The 14,915-nt window shown below is 44.2% G+C and overlaps 1 protein-coding gene across 4 annotated transcripts in view; it reads left to right on the top strand.

Moving 5' to 3' along the window:
- Positions 1-14,915, top strand: part of RAPGEF4 (Rap guanine nucleotide exchange factor 4) — a 317,781-nt gene that overhangs the window by 44,569 nt on the left and 258,297 nt on the right. For all 4 annotated transcript variants that reach the window (XM_060302243.1, XM_060302240.2, XM_060302239.2 and 1 more), the window contains exon 2: positions 12,981-13,123. In XM_060302243.1, the coding sequence (XP_060158226.1) occupies positions 12,981-13,123 (143 nt within the window). The remainder of the gene's footprint in view (positions 1-12,980; positions 13,124-14,915) is intronic.

Raw genomic sequence — 14,915 nt, 5'->3', positions numbered from 1 at the left:
AACACTCAAGCTTCCATAACTCATCATTAATCTAGAGATGTGTCTTCAGCCAGTGTGTCTACATACCAAATTTTCTACTCCTATCTGTTATTTATCAAATAAGGTAAAATTTAGGCCTACCTCCTCCAATTTAAATATATTTATATCCATTACAAGTATTGTGGGGCAGGACAGATTAGTTACCACAAGAACAGCCTATTTATCTCCGCACAGGAATGATAAACGCCCTTGTAGTTGTTGGTCCTCTATTATATATTCTAGTTTAGAACCATTTTCAATTTGTGCCTAGTTTAATGGATTTGTTGGAGTGCATATCTTCAAAAATGTTACTGGTCGTCTTTGTTTCTGGGATGCAGCTTTAGAACTACATTATTTCCATTTCCCATATGGTTTTTACCTTCAGAAAAGGCTGAGTAATATCACATTTTTGCATATTTAGGTTTACTAAATTAGTCATGAAAATTATCATGGGCTCACATGAAAAAAATGTAAATGGATCCTACAAGAAATCTTGGTGAATAATTAAGCTGCTGTTAAAAATGAAATGATTCTTAGTTCATTCTTTCACTGAGAACACTGGAAGTCTGAGGATTTATTATTACTCTAATTTGGTAAGTGTGGTCACGAAGAGCAAAAAGTTTATAGACGGGGCTTCCCTGGTGGCGCGGTGGTTGAGAGTCCGCCTGCCGATGCAGGGGACGCGGGTTTGTGCCCCAGTCTGGGAAGATCCCACATGCTGCGGAGCGGCTGGGCGCGTGAGCCATGGCCGCTGAGCCTGCGCGTCCGGAGCCTCTGCTCCACAACGGGAGAGGCCACAACAGTGAGAGGCCTGCGTACCGCAAAAAAAAAAAAAAGTTTATAGACAGATAGCTTCTTAAGCAAAAAGTAATATAATTTTCCTTGAAATGTTATTCACTTTTAATAATAATAATACATTCACGTGTACAAATACAAAAGGCACAAAAGTATATTTATTCTTTCAACAGTGTTCATTGGGCATCTGCTATATGCCAGGCACTGTTCAGGGTACTGGAAGTATAGCAGAATCCAAACAGACAGAAAATCCCTGCCTTCACGGAGCTTACATTCTAGTGGAGGCAATCAACAAAATAAATAACTTATTTGTTATTATAAATATTATGTTAGGAAATATTAAGTGCTATGGAAAAAGAGAATTCTGGATAAAAATAGGTTGGGTGCTGCTGAGAGGCCTGGGATTTTAAATAGGTGTCAGGATCAGCTTCGCCGAGAAGAGAATTTGTGCTCAAACTTGCAGTAGGTGAGGGAGGGAGTCTTGCAGATATCTGGGAAAGAGCATCCCTGGCAGGAGGAATAGCTATTGCAAAGCTCTCAGGTGGGGCAGAGGCCTTCAAGGGACAGCAGAGACACCTGTGTGTCTGGATAAGAGCGAGTAAGAGGAGAATAGATGAGGAGTTTCCAAAGGAAATAGGTGACGGGGGTGAGGCATGGGGACCAGATTATCCACCATCATCATAGCATACCCGCTTCCCTTTCAGAGCCAGAGATTTTCAGCCAGCTGATCCAGGGAGGTAAAGGCATTTTCAAACTCCCTGCTCAAAATGCGCTTCCCTCTGCTGCTGCTCATGTGTTGGAATGGATAAAAGATTGAGAATAATGTCCTTCCCTCCTCTCCCCCATCCTCAGCCTTCCTTTTCTCACTTTGTTTCACCGTCAAGGGTCTCCTTGTTGCCCAGGAATAGAGAGTGCTGAGAAATGGTTATCAGAAAGATCTGACTCTAGAGGTTCCCATTTCCTGTTCTCTAATCCTCACAACCTAAGGGTCTTAGGGCCTTTCAAATGTTTAGTTGTAGCAATGGCAATTTTTTGAACAGAGTTATCTCAAATTTGAATGTAGCACTAAGTAGTGTGGAATGATTTTCGAGAGTGTCTGCATGCTATGGTGAAAATTACATGGGGAAAAAAAGCCATCATTTCAAACTTATCAGCAAAACGTTTTTAAAGAAGCATCAGTTATCTGAGTCATCCCAGAAGCCATTCTAAAAGTTTAAGGAGCCAAAAGAAATTATTTTTAACTTAATGCTAATAGGGCAAGTGTATTATTAGCTGGGGAAAATTATGATAGCTGTCTTCTTTATGTGCTGCTTGGGGTCCAGTAAGCATCCAGTTTGGCTGGGCTTTGGGGACCTCTGACTACAGTGTGTGGTGGAGAGATGTGTGCCCAACCTGATGATACTGTGCTGAGTTTAGACACTCATGTACAGTCAGAGAAGATTTTTGAAAAGGCTCTGCTAAAACTGGGCAAGCCCATACTTTGATTTTGTATTTGTAACAAGACAAATTACAGCACCCTGAGTCTGGTCAAAAGGTTTCCCTCTCTCTCTTCACTAATAAATGCAGGATCAGCCTTTTTTTTTTTTTTTTTTTAAATAAATTTCATTTATTTATTTATTTTTGGCTGCACTGGGTCTTTGTTGCTGCACGCGTGCTTTCTCTAGTTGCAGTGAGTGGGGGCTACTCTTTGTTGTGGTGCGTGGGCGTCTCGTTGTGGTGGCGTCTCTTATTGCGGAGCACAGGCTCTAGGCACGCAGACTTCAGTAGTTGTGGCGCGCAGGCTCTAGAGTGCAGGCTTAGTAGTTGTGGTGCACGGGCTTAGTTGCTCCGTGGCATATGCGATCTTCCCGGACCAGGGCTCAAACCCGTGTCCCTTGCATTGGCAGGTGGATTCTTAACCACTGCGCCGTCAGGGAAGCCCCAGGATCAGTCTTATTTAGATATTAGCAAGGCTGGTCCTGGTCTCGGCCTGAAGACAGGCTTTTTCAACAGTCCAAAGAGCCCTGGGCCCCAGAGCTGGCGTAGCTCTCTCGGTAGGACAGATGACACACTGGTCACCTGCAAAAGAGAGGTGGAAGTATTCTGACTCCTCCTGTTGCTCTGCTCAGGGCCAAAATGGTGGCCCCTGGTGACCTCCAGTCACAATTCTCTTATCTCATTTGGGACCCTGGGGGGCCGTTTTCTCTTCATTCTTTTATAGGGACATAAAAGCAAGTGGGCATGATTTCTAAATAGGGAGACATCAGGCCAGGAATGTGCAGACTTAACACGTTCTGCTCCCTGGTGGCTGACATGCAGGCCATATTTTGGAAGAGTCACAGAGGTCATGGTGTGCCTTGTGACAGTCTCAGCTGTGAGGATAAAAAGCTGCAGTTGCGGGCTTCCCTGGTGGCGCAGTGGTTGAGAGTCCGCCTGCCGATGCAGGCGACGCGGGTTCGTGCCCCGGTCCGGGAGGATCCCACATGCCGCGGAGCGGCTGGGCCCATGAGCCATGGCTGCTGAGCCTGCACGTCCGGAGCCTGTGCTCCGCAACGGGAGAGGCCACAACAGTGAGAGGCCCGCGTACCGCAAAAAAAAAAAAAAAAAAAAAAAAACCAAAAACTGCAGTTGCACCTGGGGTCCATCAATGGGATTTTTTTCTGAGAGTCACCCTGAACATGGGCAGAATCAATAGACGAGGGAGAATTTTGGCAGTTGGTTGAGTTGAGGGGTGCGCTCATGTGCGTGTGGGAGTGGCTGGGTGTGTGTGTGACGTTAAAGGAAAAGATGCTGATGCTGTGGTTGAGAATCCGCCTGCCAGTGCAGGGGACATGGGTTCGGGCCCTGGTCTGGGAAGATCCCACATGCCGCAGAGGAGCTAAGCCTGTGCGCCACAACTACTGAGCCTGCGCTCTAGAGCCCGCGAACCACAACTACGGAGCCCGCATGCCACAACTACTGAGCCTGCGTGCTGCAGCTCTGAAACCCGCACGCCTAGAGCCCGTGCTCTGCAACGAGAAGCCACCGCAATGAGAAGCCCGCACACCGCGACGAACAGTAACCCCCGCTCACCGCAACTAGAGCAAGACCCCGAGCAGCAACGAAGATCCAACGCAGCCAAAAATAAATAAATAAATTTATATTTAAAAAAAAAAAGACACTGAGTCTTGTTAAAGATAGTAAGCAGGGCTTCCCTGGTGGCGCAGTGGTTGGGAGTCCGCCTGCTGATGCAGGGGATGCGGGTTCAGGCCCCGGTCTGGGAGGATCCCACGTGCTGCGGGGCGGCTGGGCCCGTGAGCCATGGCCGCTGAGCCTGCGCCGTCCGGGGCCTGTGATCCGCAGCGGGAGAGGCCGCGGCAGTGGGAGGCCCGCGTGCCGCAAAGGAGGAAAAAAAAAAAAACTATTAAAGGTAGTAAGCAGACTTTATTCAGGGCCATTGAGTCAGGCATAGGGACTACCACCATAGGAGTTTGCAGCAGGGGAGAGAGATTGGGCTCAGCTCCGAACACAGCATGGACAAGTGGCAATTTACAGCCAAGGAGCAAGGTGTGGGGGGTGGGAGGAAGTCAGTGGCTGGAAAATTACTGAGAGGAAACATCAAGGGTAAGGAGGATTCTGGCTAAATTGACCCGACGGGATTCTTGCTGAAGACAAGGGTGATCCTATATCGTCTGGGGGAGAGCGGAGGATGAGGAACCCAATCGAATATGAAGGGTGGTCAGATATCAGGAGTGGGGAGGTTCTGGTTAAACTGACTTTTTAGCAAGGTTCTTGCTAAAACTGCATTTTACAAAGAAGTACACAGATGGGTCTAGGAAAAGGTTCGGGAGTCTGAACACACTTTGGTCAACAAAGAATCTTTATCCGTGTGTATGTGTGTGTTTGTATATGTGTTTGTACATATGTGTGTATGCATTGTGTGTATACATCTCTGTACATATGGATATGCATGTGTATATCTGTGTGTGTGTGTTAGGAGGTTGGTAGGTAAGAAACTCATAGGGAGAAAAGTCAATAGAACAGGTCTCTAGGGAGAGGAGCCCTACTGACACCACATTTTTTAGGAATAAATGACACAACAGTGGTGGTACTATAGACGTAAAAAGAGAAACAAGAAAGAACTGATTTTAGGAAGAATTTACAATAGTGCCTTCATGAAGTCTTTGTAGAACTTGCATCCATCAGTGATATCTGTTCTTCTTCTGAATTCATATTTCCTTCTTTCCTATTTTAATTGCACTTCTTACTACATTTCACCTTGATAATTGCTGTATGTGTACAATTCTCCCTAACTCAGTTTGAACTTCCTCAGCGCAGGAACCATGCTCTTTGTATCACCCGAGTGCTTTCTTCTCTCATACAGACACGCAGATTGAATGAATGCATTTTCAACACCTTCTTTCTGAATTTTGTTGACGTTGTTGGGAAAACTTGTAATTAGTAAAGAGTCAACATTTCAGTATTCTAAGTGGTTAATAACCATATAATTAAAATAACATGATAAGTGGTAAACATCTTGAGTTTCAAAGACTTTTGATATATCCACGTCATCACTGGCATTATACACACATGATTTTAGCATACTAATACTTACCTAGCCTCTGTGTAAAATGTTTTTGATGAACATTTCAAAGCCTTTTAAAAAGTTAATAGTGTTATGAAAAGGACGAGATTATAAAGTACGTATTGTTTGAGATCTTACTGTTGTTATAATAGAGAGAGAAAAATATACATGCACACCTATCTATAAACCCTTCCAAAACTACAAGAGAATTCTAATATATGTTTTTAAGCACTTTATTCGTTGCTTTCATCATTAAAAGGTCTTTGTGGCTAACGATGATGATGAAGCTGATGGTACTCATAATAAGAATAGCTTCTGTAGCCCTTTATAATTTGCAAAGCTCCCATGTATTTTCTCGAACTTAACAGTTCATTAGGAGTGGGGGCTAGCTCTTTATAATCCTAAATTACTGTTAAAGCACAAGGAGACAAAACGAACCGCAAAGTCATTTTAATGCAAATGTATTTATTTAGCATTACACCCAATGTTCTGAAATACATTTACTGATCTTCAGAAGACATCTGGAAATTTAGAAAAAATACAAGTGAAGTAGTGGAGGAAATTAAGCATTATATACATTCCCACAAGATGACGGTACTGTTACGACCCGTTATTGTCCATTTCTTGGGTGAGCCTTCTGTTCACGACTATGGGAAGGCAGCTGGGCAGAGAGCACTTTGCCTCCCTTCCCTCCTTTCCTTTCCCTCTTCATCTACTTCCTGCACGCCTCCCACAGGTCTGACTGCTGGGTGTTGGGATCCACTGTCCTGAAAGGTCCCCCAGAGATTCTGTGGGAGGTGAGGGGGGAGGGGGGGCTTACTCAGCAGATTGGTCAGGGTGGGGCCCACCTCACGGTAGAGGATTTGCATATTGATTATCATATAGTCAAACTGAAGTCATCTAAGAGGAGATGTTTTGCTGATTTTATGGTTATTGTACATTTTTCCCCACAGATGCCTGTGTGTTATTATTTCGTGCTCTGACTAATCCAGAAACTGGTTAATTAGTCCCTAGATAATCCCGAGCTGACTGAATTAAGATTTAAGAGCACATTACATTTTCACATTGCATTATAACACGTGGGCAGCACCTGGAATCCAGAACCTTTGCTATCCCTCGTACACCTGACTTTGGTAGTTTCCATGTTTGCCTTCTTTGTAGTAAAACAAGGTGCAGCCCAGAACATTGTGGGTACCCATGTTACAGTACTTACCATACAGTATTCTAATTTTGATTTTGTGGCTCCCTTCCCCACTGGATTGTGAGCTCCCGGTGGGTAGGGTTGGCGTGTTACTCACCTCTGTTCTTCCAGGGAAAGGTATCTAATGTAAGGTAGGAAAGCAATACAGCTTACCGAATGGATAAATAAAATGAATGTGTATTCATGAAAGGATGTGTTTGGCGGAGAGTCATTTATAATTCCATAGATTTTGATAATTCATATTGCAAAGTTAAGTCTTATTTATTTGGGTGCCATTAATTTGAAAGGTAGATGTGATAAAAAGTTATAAATAAGTTGTTAAAACCACGCCTTTCAAAATCATAAACACATTCTAATAAAATTATCTTTTTGTAATGCTAATTTAAGGCATTATTTACCATTACAATTTATATAATACTTAAAAGGATTTTATTTTATCGACAATGGTTTTAGTTTGTGCCTTTTTAACTTAGATGGGTTAACCTCTGTCTGACCTTGCTGTCTGATTTAGACAGTTTTCAGTGACGGACAGTAACATTCATCCTGAAGAGCTAAAGAACCATGAGAAGAAAAAAAACAAAACAAAACAGGAAAACAGTGATGCAGTAGTTAATAAAAAATAAGATCCAAATAGTATTCACCAAATGAATGCATAGAAGAATGATGGTATCTCCAAGAAGACAGAAGCTGCATGCATGACACGTGAAAGAGTAAAATAATGTGATAAGATTCCAAAAAGAAATGATATCAATTGGACTTCAGAGAAGGATGAGAACATTGTTAGGAAAAGCTCTGTGAGGGAAGTGAACCCTAAGCTGGTCATAAGGAACTGAGTCAGGGTGAGAAAAGACTTTGTGTCTGTATTCGTTTTCTGTTGCTGGGTAACAAGTCACCACAACCTAGTGGCCCAGAGCATCACACCTTTATTACCTCATCAGGTCTGTGGGGCAGGAGCCTAGGCGTGCTTGTCTGCATTTTCTGCTGAAATCAAGGTGCTGACTGGGCTGTGTCCCTATCTGGACTTGGGGACCTCTTTTGAGCTCACTTGGTTGTTGGTAGAGTTCAGTTCCTTGCAGTTGTAGGACTGAGGTCCCTGTTTTCTTGCTGGCTGTCAGCCAGGGGCCTCATATATTCCTTGCCACGTAGCCCTTTTGCTACATGGCAGCTTCCTTCTTCAAGGCCAGCAAAAGAATCTCCTACTTTGGGACTTCCTTGGTGGTGCAGTGGTTAAGAATCCGCCTGCCAATGCAGGGGACATGGGTTCGATTCCCTGGTCTGGGAAGATCCCACATGCCACGGAGCAACTAAGCCCGTGTGCCACAACTGCTGAGCCTGCGTGCCACAACTACTGAAGCCCGTGTGCCTAGAGCCTGTGCTCCGCAACAAGAGAAGCCACTGCGATGAGAAGACCGTGCACCCCAATGAAGAGTAGCCCCTACTCAATGTAACTAGAGAAAGCCTGCACACAGCAGCGAAGACCCAATGCAACCAAAATAAATAATTTTTTTTTTAATTGAAAAAAAAAGACTCTCCTACTTCTTCTACCTTCTTTTAAAGGACTTGCTTGATTAGGTCAGGCCCACTTGGGAAAAATCTTCCTTGTGATTAACTTAAAGTCAATTGGTTAGGGACCTTAATTATATCTGCAAAATCTCTTTAACTTTGCTTTATATTGTAACGTGTCATGGGAGTGATATCTCTACACTTTTGCCATATTCTATTGACTAAAAGTAAATTAGAGCTTCTGCCTACCCTTAAGGGGATTATATAAGGATGTGGGTCACTGGGGTCACCCTAGGATCCTGCCTACCACAGTGTCTTCTTTTGTAAATGATTCTTTCTACTGCTGTTTGAACATGTTTTAAATGTGAAGTTTTTAGAAAAAGTGATTTAAAACACGGGTCCTGGGTGTCAGAGGGTTGGCTAAGGAAAATAACTTCTCTGAACTTGGAACTTTTACTTAGGGGACCAGATGTACGCAGTTATTAAGGCAAGGAGCGTAGAGTGAGCTATAATTAGAGAAACCTGCATCATCATTTTGTAAGACTGCAAGAGCTTCCTGACTGGTCTCTTAGTTGTTGGTCTTTACACGCTCCCACCTGCCTTTACTTGCAGTCAAGGTGATCTTTCCAAAAGGTACATCCAGTCATGCCACCTTCCTGCTTCGAATACTTCTGCTGACTATTAGACGGAACCAAAGTTCTCCAACTTCCTAGGCCAGGACTGCCATGCCGTTCAGCTTGCTAGCCCAGTACGTGTTTCATGTGCCCCTCATTCACACTCAAATGAGGCCGTGGCCGGAGGGGTTAAGGAGATGGATTTGAGAGACACTGAGTTGGTAGAATTAGCTGGACGTGGTGAGAGAGGACGAGCCTGCTCCATGCGTGGCAATAAGGAGTGCAGGTGCGGTGGCAGATGTCGGAGAGAAGGTGAGTCCAGTTTGAGGTCGCTGTGGAACGTCGCATCCAAGGAATTCTTGTGTGCTTGGCCCTCTGCTGAGTACCACGGGATCTATGAAGGAAGTACCAGGCATGACCTCTGCAGAGAGGAGAATGTATGTGGCATTAGGAAATCATAGATTCCCAAGAGAAGTGGGGCAATGGAAGGATTATCACCTGTGGTAGGTTGCAGAGGTAGGTTGGTAAAGATGTCCGTTAATAGCTGAATGGAATTTTCCCCACTCCATGAATGTCAGAGAAAACATTGCTTTTCATAGTTTCTGTGGCTTAAATGTTTAAACAATGGGGGAGACATTATTAGGACCTAAATTTGGGGTGCCCACAGAAAATCTCAGGAAGAGAGCTTTCATGCTCGTCCCGGTTATCTCACATTAGCTCTGTCTTTCCAAGTGTCTTTTGTCACTGGGCCTCACACAATCTGGTTATGAATCTTGAAGTTCTCTTGTGCTTGTTTTGGTCTGTATGGAAGTGCTTCTTTTTTCTGCTGTTTTCAGTTTCTTCTGGAGAGTGTTGGACCAAACATGTTTTTAGGCCTCCCTGGTCTGCCTTCCTAATATGGAACATGCTCTGGGGAGAATAAACAAGGTGGGATGCTGCTTTCCCTCCTGATGGAAGAGGGATTCTAATCTCTCTCTCTTTTCCTGTGTCACTAAGTCGAATCCACCATATCAATGTCCAGCCAATTTCCAGCTCATCTGGTCCTTGTGATTCCCCCCTCCGGTTGACTTAAATGTCGCCATTGCTTTGGGCATGCAGGCTAGTGCCCGCGCTTCTGTAGCGGAGCCCCGTGGGGTTCACACGGCTGCTTGCTGTGGCCCCTGCTCGTGCCAACACTGCTTCCCATGAAGTGCGCTCCGCTGGCTAGAGCTGTCGAGGGTAGCTCTGCCAGCCACTGCGCCTTCACTGCTTGGGAAATGCTTTCCCACCGGACACTCAAAGGCTCTCACTGAAAGTTGTCTGCACCCCTTTATTAACTGCTGAAATTCTAGCACCTGTTTCAGAGCCCCTTGACTTTTGGGAACATGGCTTCTGGTAGGGAGTTGATAAGGCCCTTCCAAAGGGACAAGAGGTGGAAAGAGGCCCTGTGCCCAGTGTGCTGTACCTTCCCTGGTAAGCCTGCAAAGCTCTCAGCTCTTCCGGACACTTGGTCATCTCATAAACAGGCACTAATGCATCAGGATTCTCCTCCCTCTTCCCTGGGAAGCAGAGCTCAGGCCCTTTGAGTAGAGGTTAATTGGGAGGCCCGCCGAGGTTGTAAGCAGATTCTTCGAATCTAGTTATCTTGGGCCTGAAAGTGTGACAGGGGTGGGGGCAGAGCCTCTCAATTAAACTCATGAAAGCTGTGTCTTAGGTCTTCCCCTTCGTGACGGGTCACCTGCTCATGTCCTCCAAAAATGTGCATCTCTCATGGTGGGATCTGTCTTCCTCTGATAATGTCCCAAGTTCCTTGGACTCTGGCCCGTGTAGTCCTGACCTCTATGTTAGTCTAGGTGATGCTGTATTAACAACACTCCCCCTCCCCCAACCAAAATCTCGGGGCTTCACACAGTGGCGGTTTATTTGTCACTTCGACAAAGTCTCCATCTTGCGGCTGTAGCATCTGAAGCACCTGCCTCCTCATCAGTTTCCTAGGGCTACTGAAACAAGAGACCACAGACTAGGTGGGATGAAACAACAGAAATGTGTTCTCTTAGGATTCCGGAGGCCAGAAGTCCAAAACCAAGGTGTCGTCAGGGCCAAGTCCCCCTGAAGGCTCTCGGGAATCTCCTTCCTCGTCTCCTTCCAGCTTCTCGTGGCTGCCATCCGTCCTTGGTGTTTCTTGGCTTAGAGATGCGTCCCTCCTGCCTCTGCCTCCGCCTTCACCTGGCCATCTTCCCTGTGTCTGTTTCCAAATGTCCCTCTTTTTGTAAGGACACCCGTCCTTGGCTTATGGCCCACTCTAATCCAGTGTGAGTTCATCCTAATTTGATTGCATCTGCAAAGACCCTCTTTCCAAATAAGGTCACACTCATGGGTACCGGGTATTAGGGCTTCAGCGTATTTTGGGGGAGGGACACAATAGCCCATCACACACTGCAGAGTTGTGGCTGAGGCTGGCCCTTAACAGTTTCACCTCAGAAGTGATGCGTGCTTGATTTGTTCACAGTCCACTGGCCAGAGCATGGCTCGGAAGCCGGTAAAAATGTCAGGGAACACGTGGGAATTTGGTGAGCATTACCTGTCTCAGTCACATCCTGGCCCCCATCGTTTCCTCTGATCCCAGAATGTTCTGGGGGCACTTAGGAGGTGACTATTTTCTGTAGAACGGGACATATCTATCAAAGAACAAATAGACCTGGAAAACGGCTCCAAGAAAAGAAAGAAAATAGTTTATATAATCTGTAAAACTATCCCATTTTTGTTTACTTCTCCAGTTCGTCTTAATCCAGAAAGTACAAAACGGTGGTCAACAAGTTGGATCTAGTCCATAGATGTTTTGTGTGTGGCCCACACAATGTTTAAGAAATGTGAACAAACGTCTAGATCTCTTTCCCTGAATGGCTGAAATACATGACGTCTGGCCCCATGTTTCCACAGAAAGCCAGTGATAAGGAAAATAGCCAATAAGGCCTGCTCCCTGTCGACAGCCCCACCTCTGCAGTTTGCAATTTGTCTTTGCTTTTACCACTGGTTTTGTATAGTAGATATTTTTTTCCTTATATTTGGCTCTTTGTATAATCATTTACTCTACCTAATAGGCCCCGGCAGGCATTTGTGTTTGGGACCTCAATTTTGAGTAAGTATAGCCATCTGTAAAGGAAAACTCGTCCTTCTGTGTTTCCCTTACCCTCATGCTACTACCATACTCCCTACACTTCTGATAACCAGGTGTGTGGGTTTTCCACACATTATGCAATTCTGTGACAACAGCTGGCTGTCCTACAATTCAACTCAATTCTGACACTGTCTACCTGGAGATAACATCAGATCCCACAGGTTAAGGGCTCGGTCCCACAAAACTGCTCCCCGCCCACACACACGTGCAACTTCAGATGTCAGCTGCAAGTCCAAGTTGTTATCTGTGCTTCTGACTGACTGGCTATAAATTGGAGGTTTCCACAAACCCCTCTTGGAGTTCGATGAATTTGCTAGAGAGCAGTTCACGGAACTCAGCGAAACAATTACTTGCTAGATTTACTATGAAAGGGTGTAGCTTGGGAACAGCCAGATGGAAGAGGTGTACAGGTGAAGTATGGGAAGGGGCATGGAGCTTCCACGCCCTCTCCCAGTGCCACTCTCCCCACATTTCCAGGTGTTCACCAACCCAGAAGCTCTCTGAACCCCGTTGTTCAGGGATTTTTATGGAGTCTTCAGTACTTAGGCATGCTTGATGAAATTGATTGGCCATTGGTGACTGAACTCAATTTCCAGCCCCTTCACCCCCACGTCAAGGGGTGCGGCTGAAAGTTCCAACCCTCTAATCACATGAGTGGTTCTCCAGGCAGCCAGTCTCCATCCTTAGGTTACCTAGGAGTTTTCCAAAAGTCCCCTCATTAACATAAACTTGGTTGTGGTGGAAAGGGGCTTGACACCCATTTCACTTTTACGGCTCTTAAGCATTTCAGGAACTGAGGACAAGAGGCCAAATATTATAACTGAAGAGGCCCCATGTGGCTCTCATATAAGAAATTACAAGAGTTTTAGGAGCTCTGTGCAAGGAACAGTGAACAATTTCTTATTTCTTACTATTTTATATTTTTTTAATTGTAAATCACAATATCACACCATCTGCAGTATTTGTGATTTAAGGTGAACAGTTGACGAAGGCCTGGAAATAGTTATAATGGTTATAGGGGGATAAATATTTGCAGTAAAATATTTGCAATTGGTATATTTGCAAAATTTTAAATATAGTTAGAATAATGCATGTTGACTCAAGTAAGTTCTTTCTGATCTAGCCTTGTGCCTTTTCTCCCCTTTATAGACCATTAGAACGATCCAGTGAAGATGTGGATATAATCTTCACGCGGCTGAAAGAAGTTAAAGCTTTTGAGAAATTTCACCCAAATCTCCTTCATCAGATTTGTTTATGTGGTTATTATGAGAATCTGGAAAAAGGAATAACATGTAAGAAATGCAACTCCAGTGGTGTGTTTTCATGTATAAGTTTGTGCTCATCTGTGGTTACCCTGTGGGGATGGATAGCAAATGGGGTATCTGTGTGCCAAATATTTGAGCTTCAGTCAAAGATACGAGGTTGACATTTCCCTCTCCTTTATTTATTCAGTTCCACGTAGGCACTTCCTTAACTCCTTCATCCACAGCACGTAAATTGTTCTTCCAGGGCAGCCTACTTTCCAGATGGAGCTGGAAGGATGTACTGATTTATACATTCAGCAGTATCCTTAGAAATTCTAAAATATAATTATTTTCTGTAACCCAAGAAATATGGGAGCCAGCAGGATATTAAACAAGACAAAAGGTCTCTTAACTAATGATAATAGTAATTTAAAAACTTAAAGCATAGCTGATTTTACAATAGCAATGTTTCAAATTAACCTCAGTGATAACGTCTATTCCAGATGTGACCAAAGGGGTAGGGAGAGTAAAATGATAGGGTAACAGCTGCATTAAAAAAAAACCAAGTATTTTCTTATTAAGAAAGTAGTGCTATTCTATTTGTTGGGATGCTTTATACTGCAGTAACAGAAAACTCCCATCCGGCTGGCTTGAGTAATAACTCATGCAAAGGGGGAAAATCAATTACTCATGTATAAGCAGTCCTGAGGAAGGATGGCTTCAGGGTTGGTTGATTGAGTGGCTCAATGACATTATTAAGGTCCCAGGTTCCTCCCATCTTTTTTGTTGGTTTATTTGTTTTTGCTCTGCATCCTCAGGTGTTGGCATTTGTACTCAGATTTGTCCCAAATGGTTCTGATACAACTAACTACAGCAGTTGGAGGCATTGTGTGCTGCTACACAACATTCCTGCCGAAGGACTATTTCTTGTCTCTTTTTCAGAATCCCCCAGCAGACTTCCTGTATTGTTTCATTGGCCAGAATTGCATCATGTGCCCATCTTTAAACCAATCACTGGCAGAGATCATGGAATCACCAGGGCTGATTTAGGCCAATCATGGTTACCCCAGTGGAGCTAGGGAAGAAATACGTTCTTAGAATTCGACCCATTAGAGTCGGGTGGGAACTTGTATCAAATCCATGTTCAGTTAAACAGGAGGAAGGGAGGGCATGATTCTGAGTGGGAACCTATCAGGATCTGTCACAACATCATTGTAGAAAATTTGGAAGACAAAATAAAAATCACCTACAATCCCCAAATCCAGAGATTGATATTCACATTTTGTGTGTGTTCTTCAAGATGTTTTCCCATATGCACACATGCAAAAACATAGTCATACTTCTATTAAAAAAAATCATCCACACATACGGTTTTCAAACCAATATTTTTATTCTTACTGATAGCGGGAACTTCCTTCTTTTAGAGCTGAGACTCTGTTTTCTATTTCTTAAGGCCATTTTCAATGAATCTTCTGTGATGTGTAATGTGAATTCGATTGGCAGATGATAATGTCTTTGGGGGCCAAGAAGTTCATGAAAGGCAAAGCCCTAACTCTAAAATAAGTCCCTTACAAAGGCTAGAGTTACTCGAGAGGCCAGCTGTAAACTCAGCCATCCCCCATCTTAAGCTTATCATTGCACTTGGTAGGATGCTATTGTTGTTCTTGCCTTTCCACGGCATGTCTCAGTCAGAGAGCTTAGAACAGCTCGTCGTCATTAATTATGGCTCCCAGAAGCTTCCTCTTACGCACTGAGCACTAGCCTTGTCAGAACTTAACTGTCCCACTGAGTTGTCATGTGAGTTTTCATTGAGCCACTTGACTTCTGACTCTGTGAGAAG

This window comes from Globicephala melas, chromosome 7, assembly GCF_963455315.2.
Source record: "Globicephala melas chromosome 7, mGloMel1.2, whole genome shotgun sequence".
In the NCBI taxonomy this organism is placed as follows: Eukaryota; Metazoa; Chordata; class Mammalia; order Artiodactyla; family Delphinidae; genus Globicephala; species Globicephala melas.
This window is presented reverse-complemented; position numbering and strand designations above follow the sequence as displayed.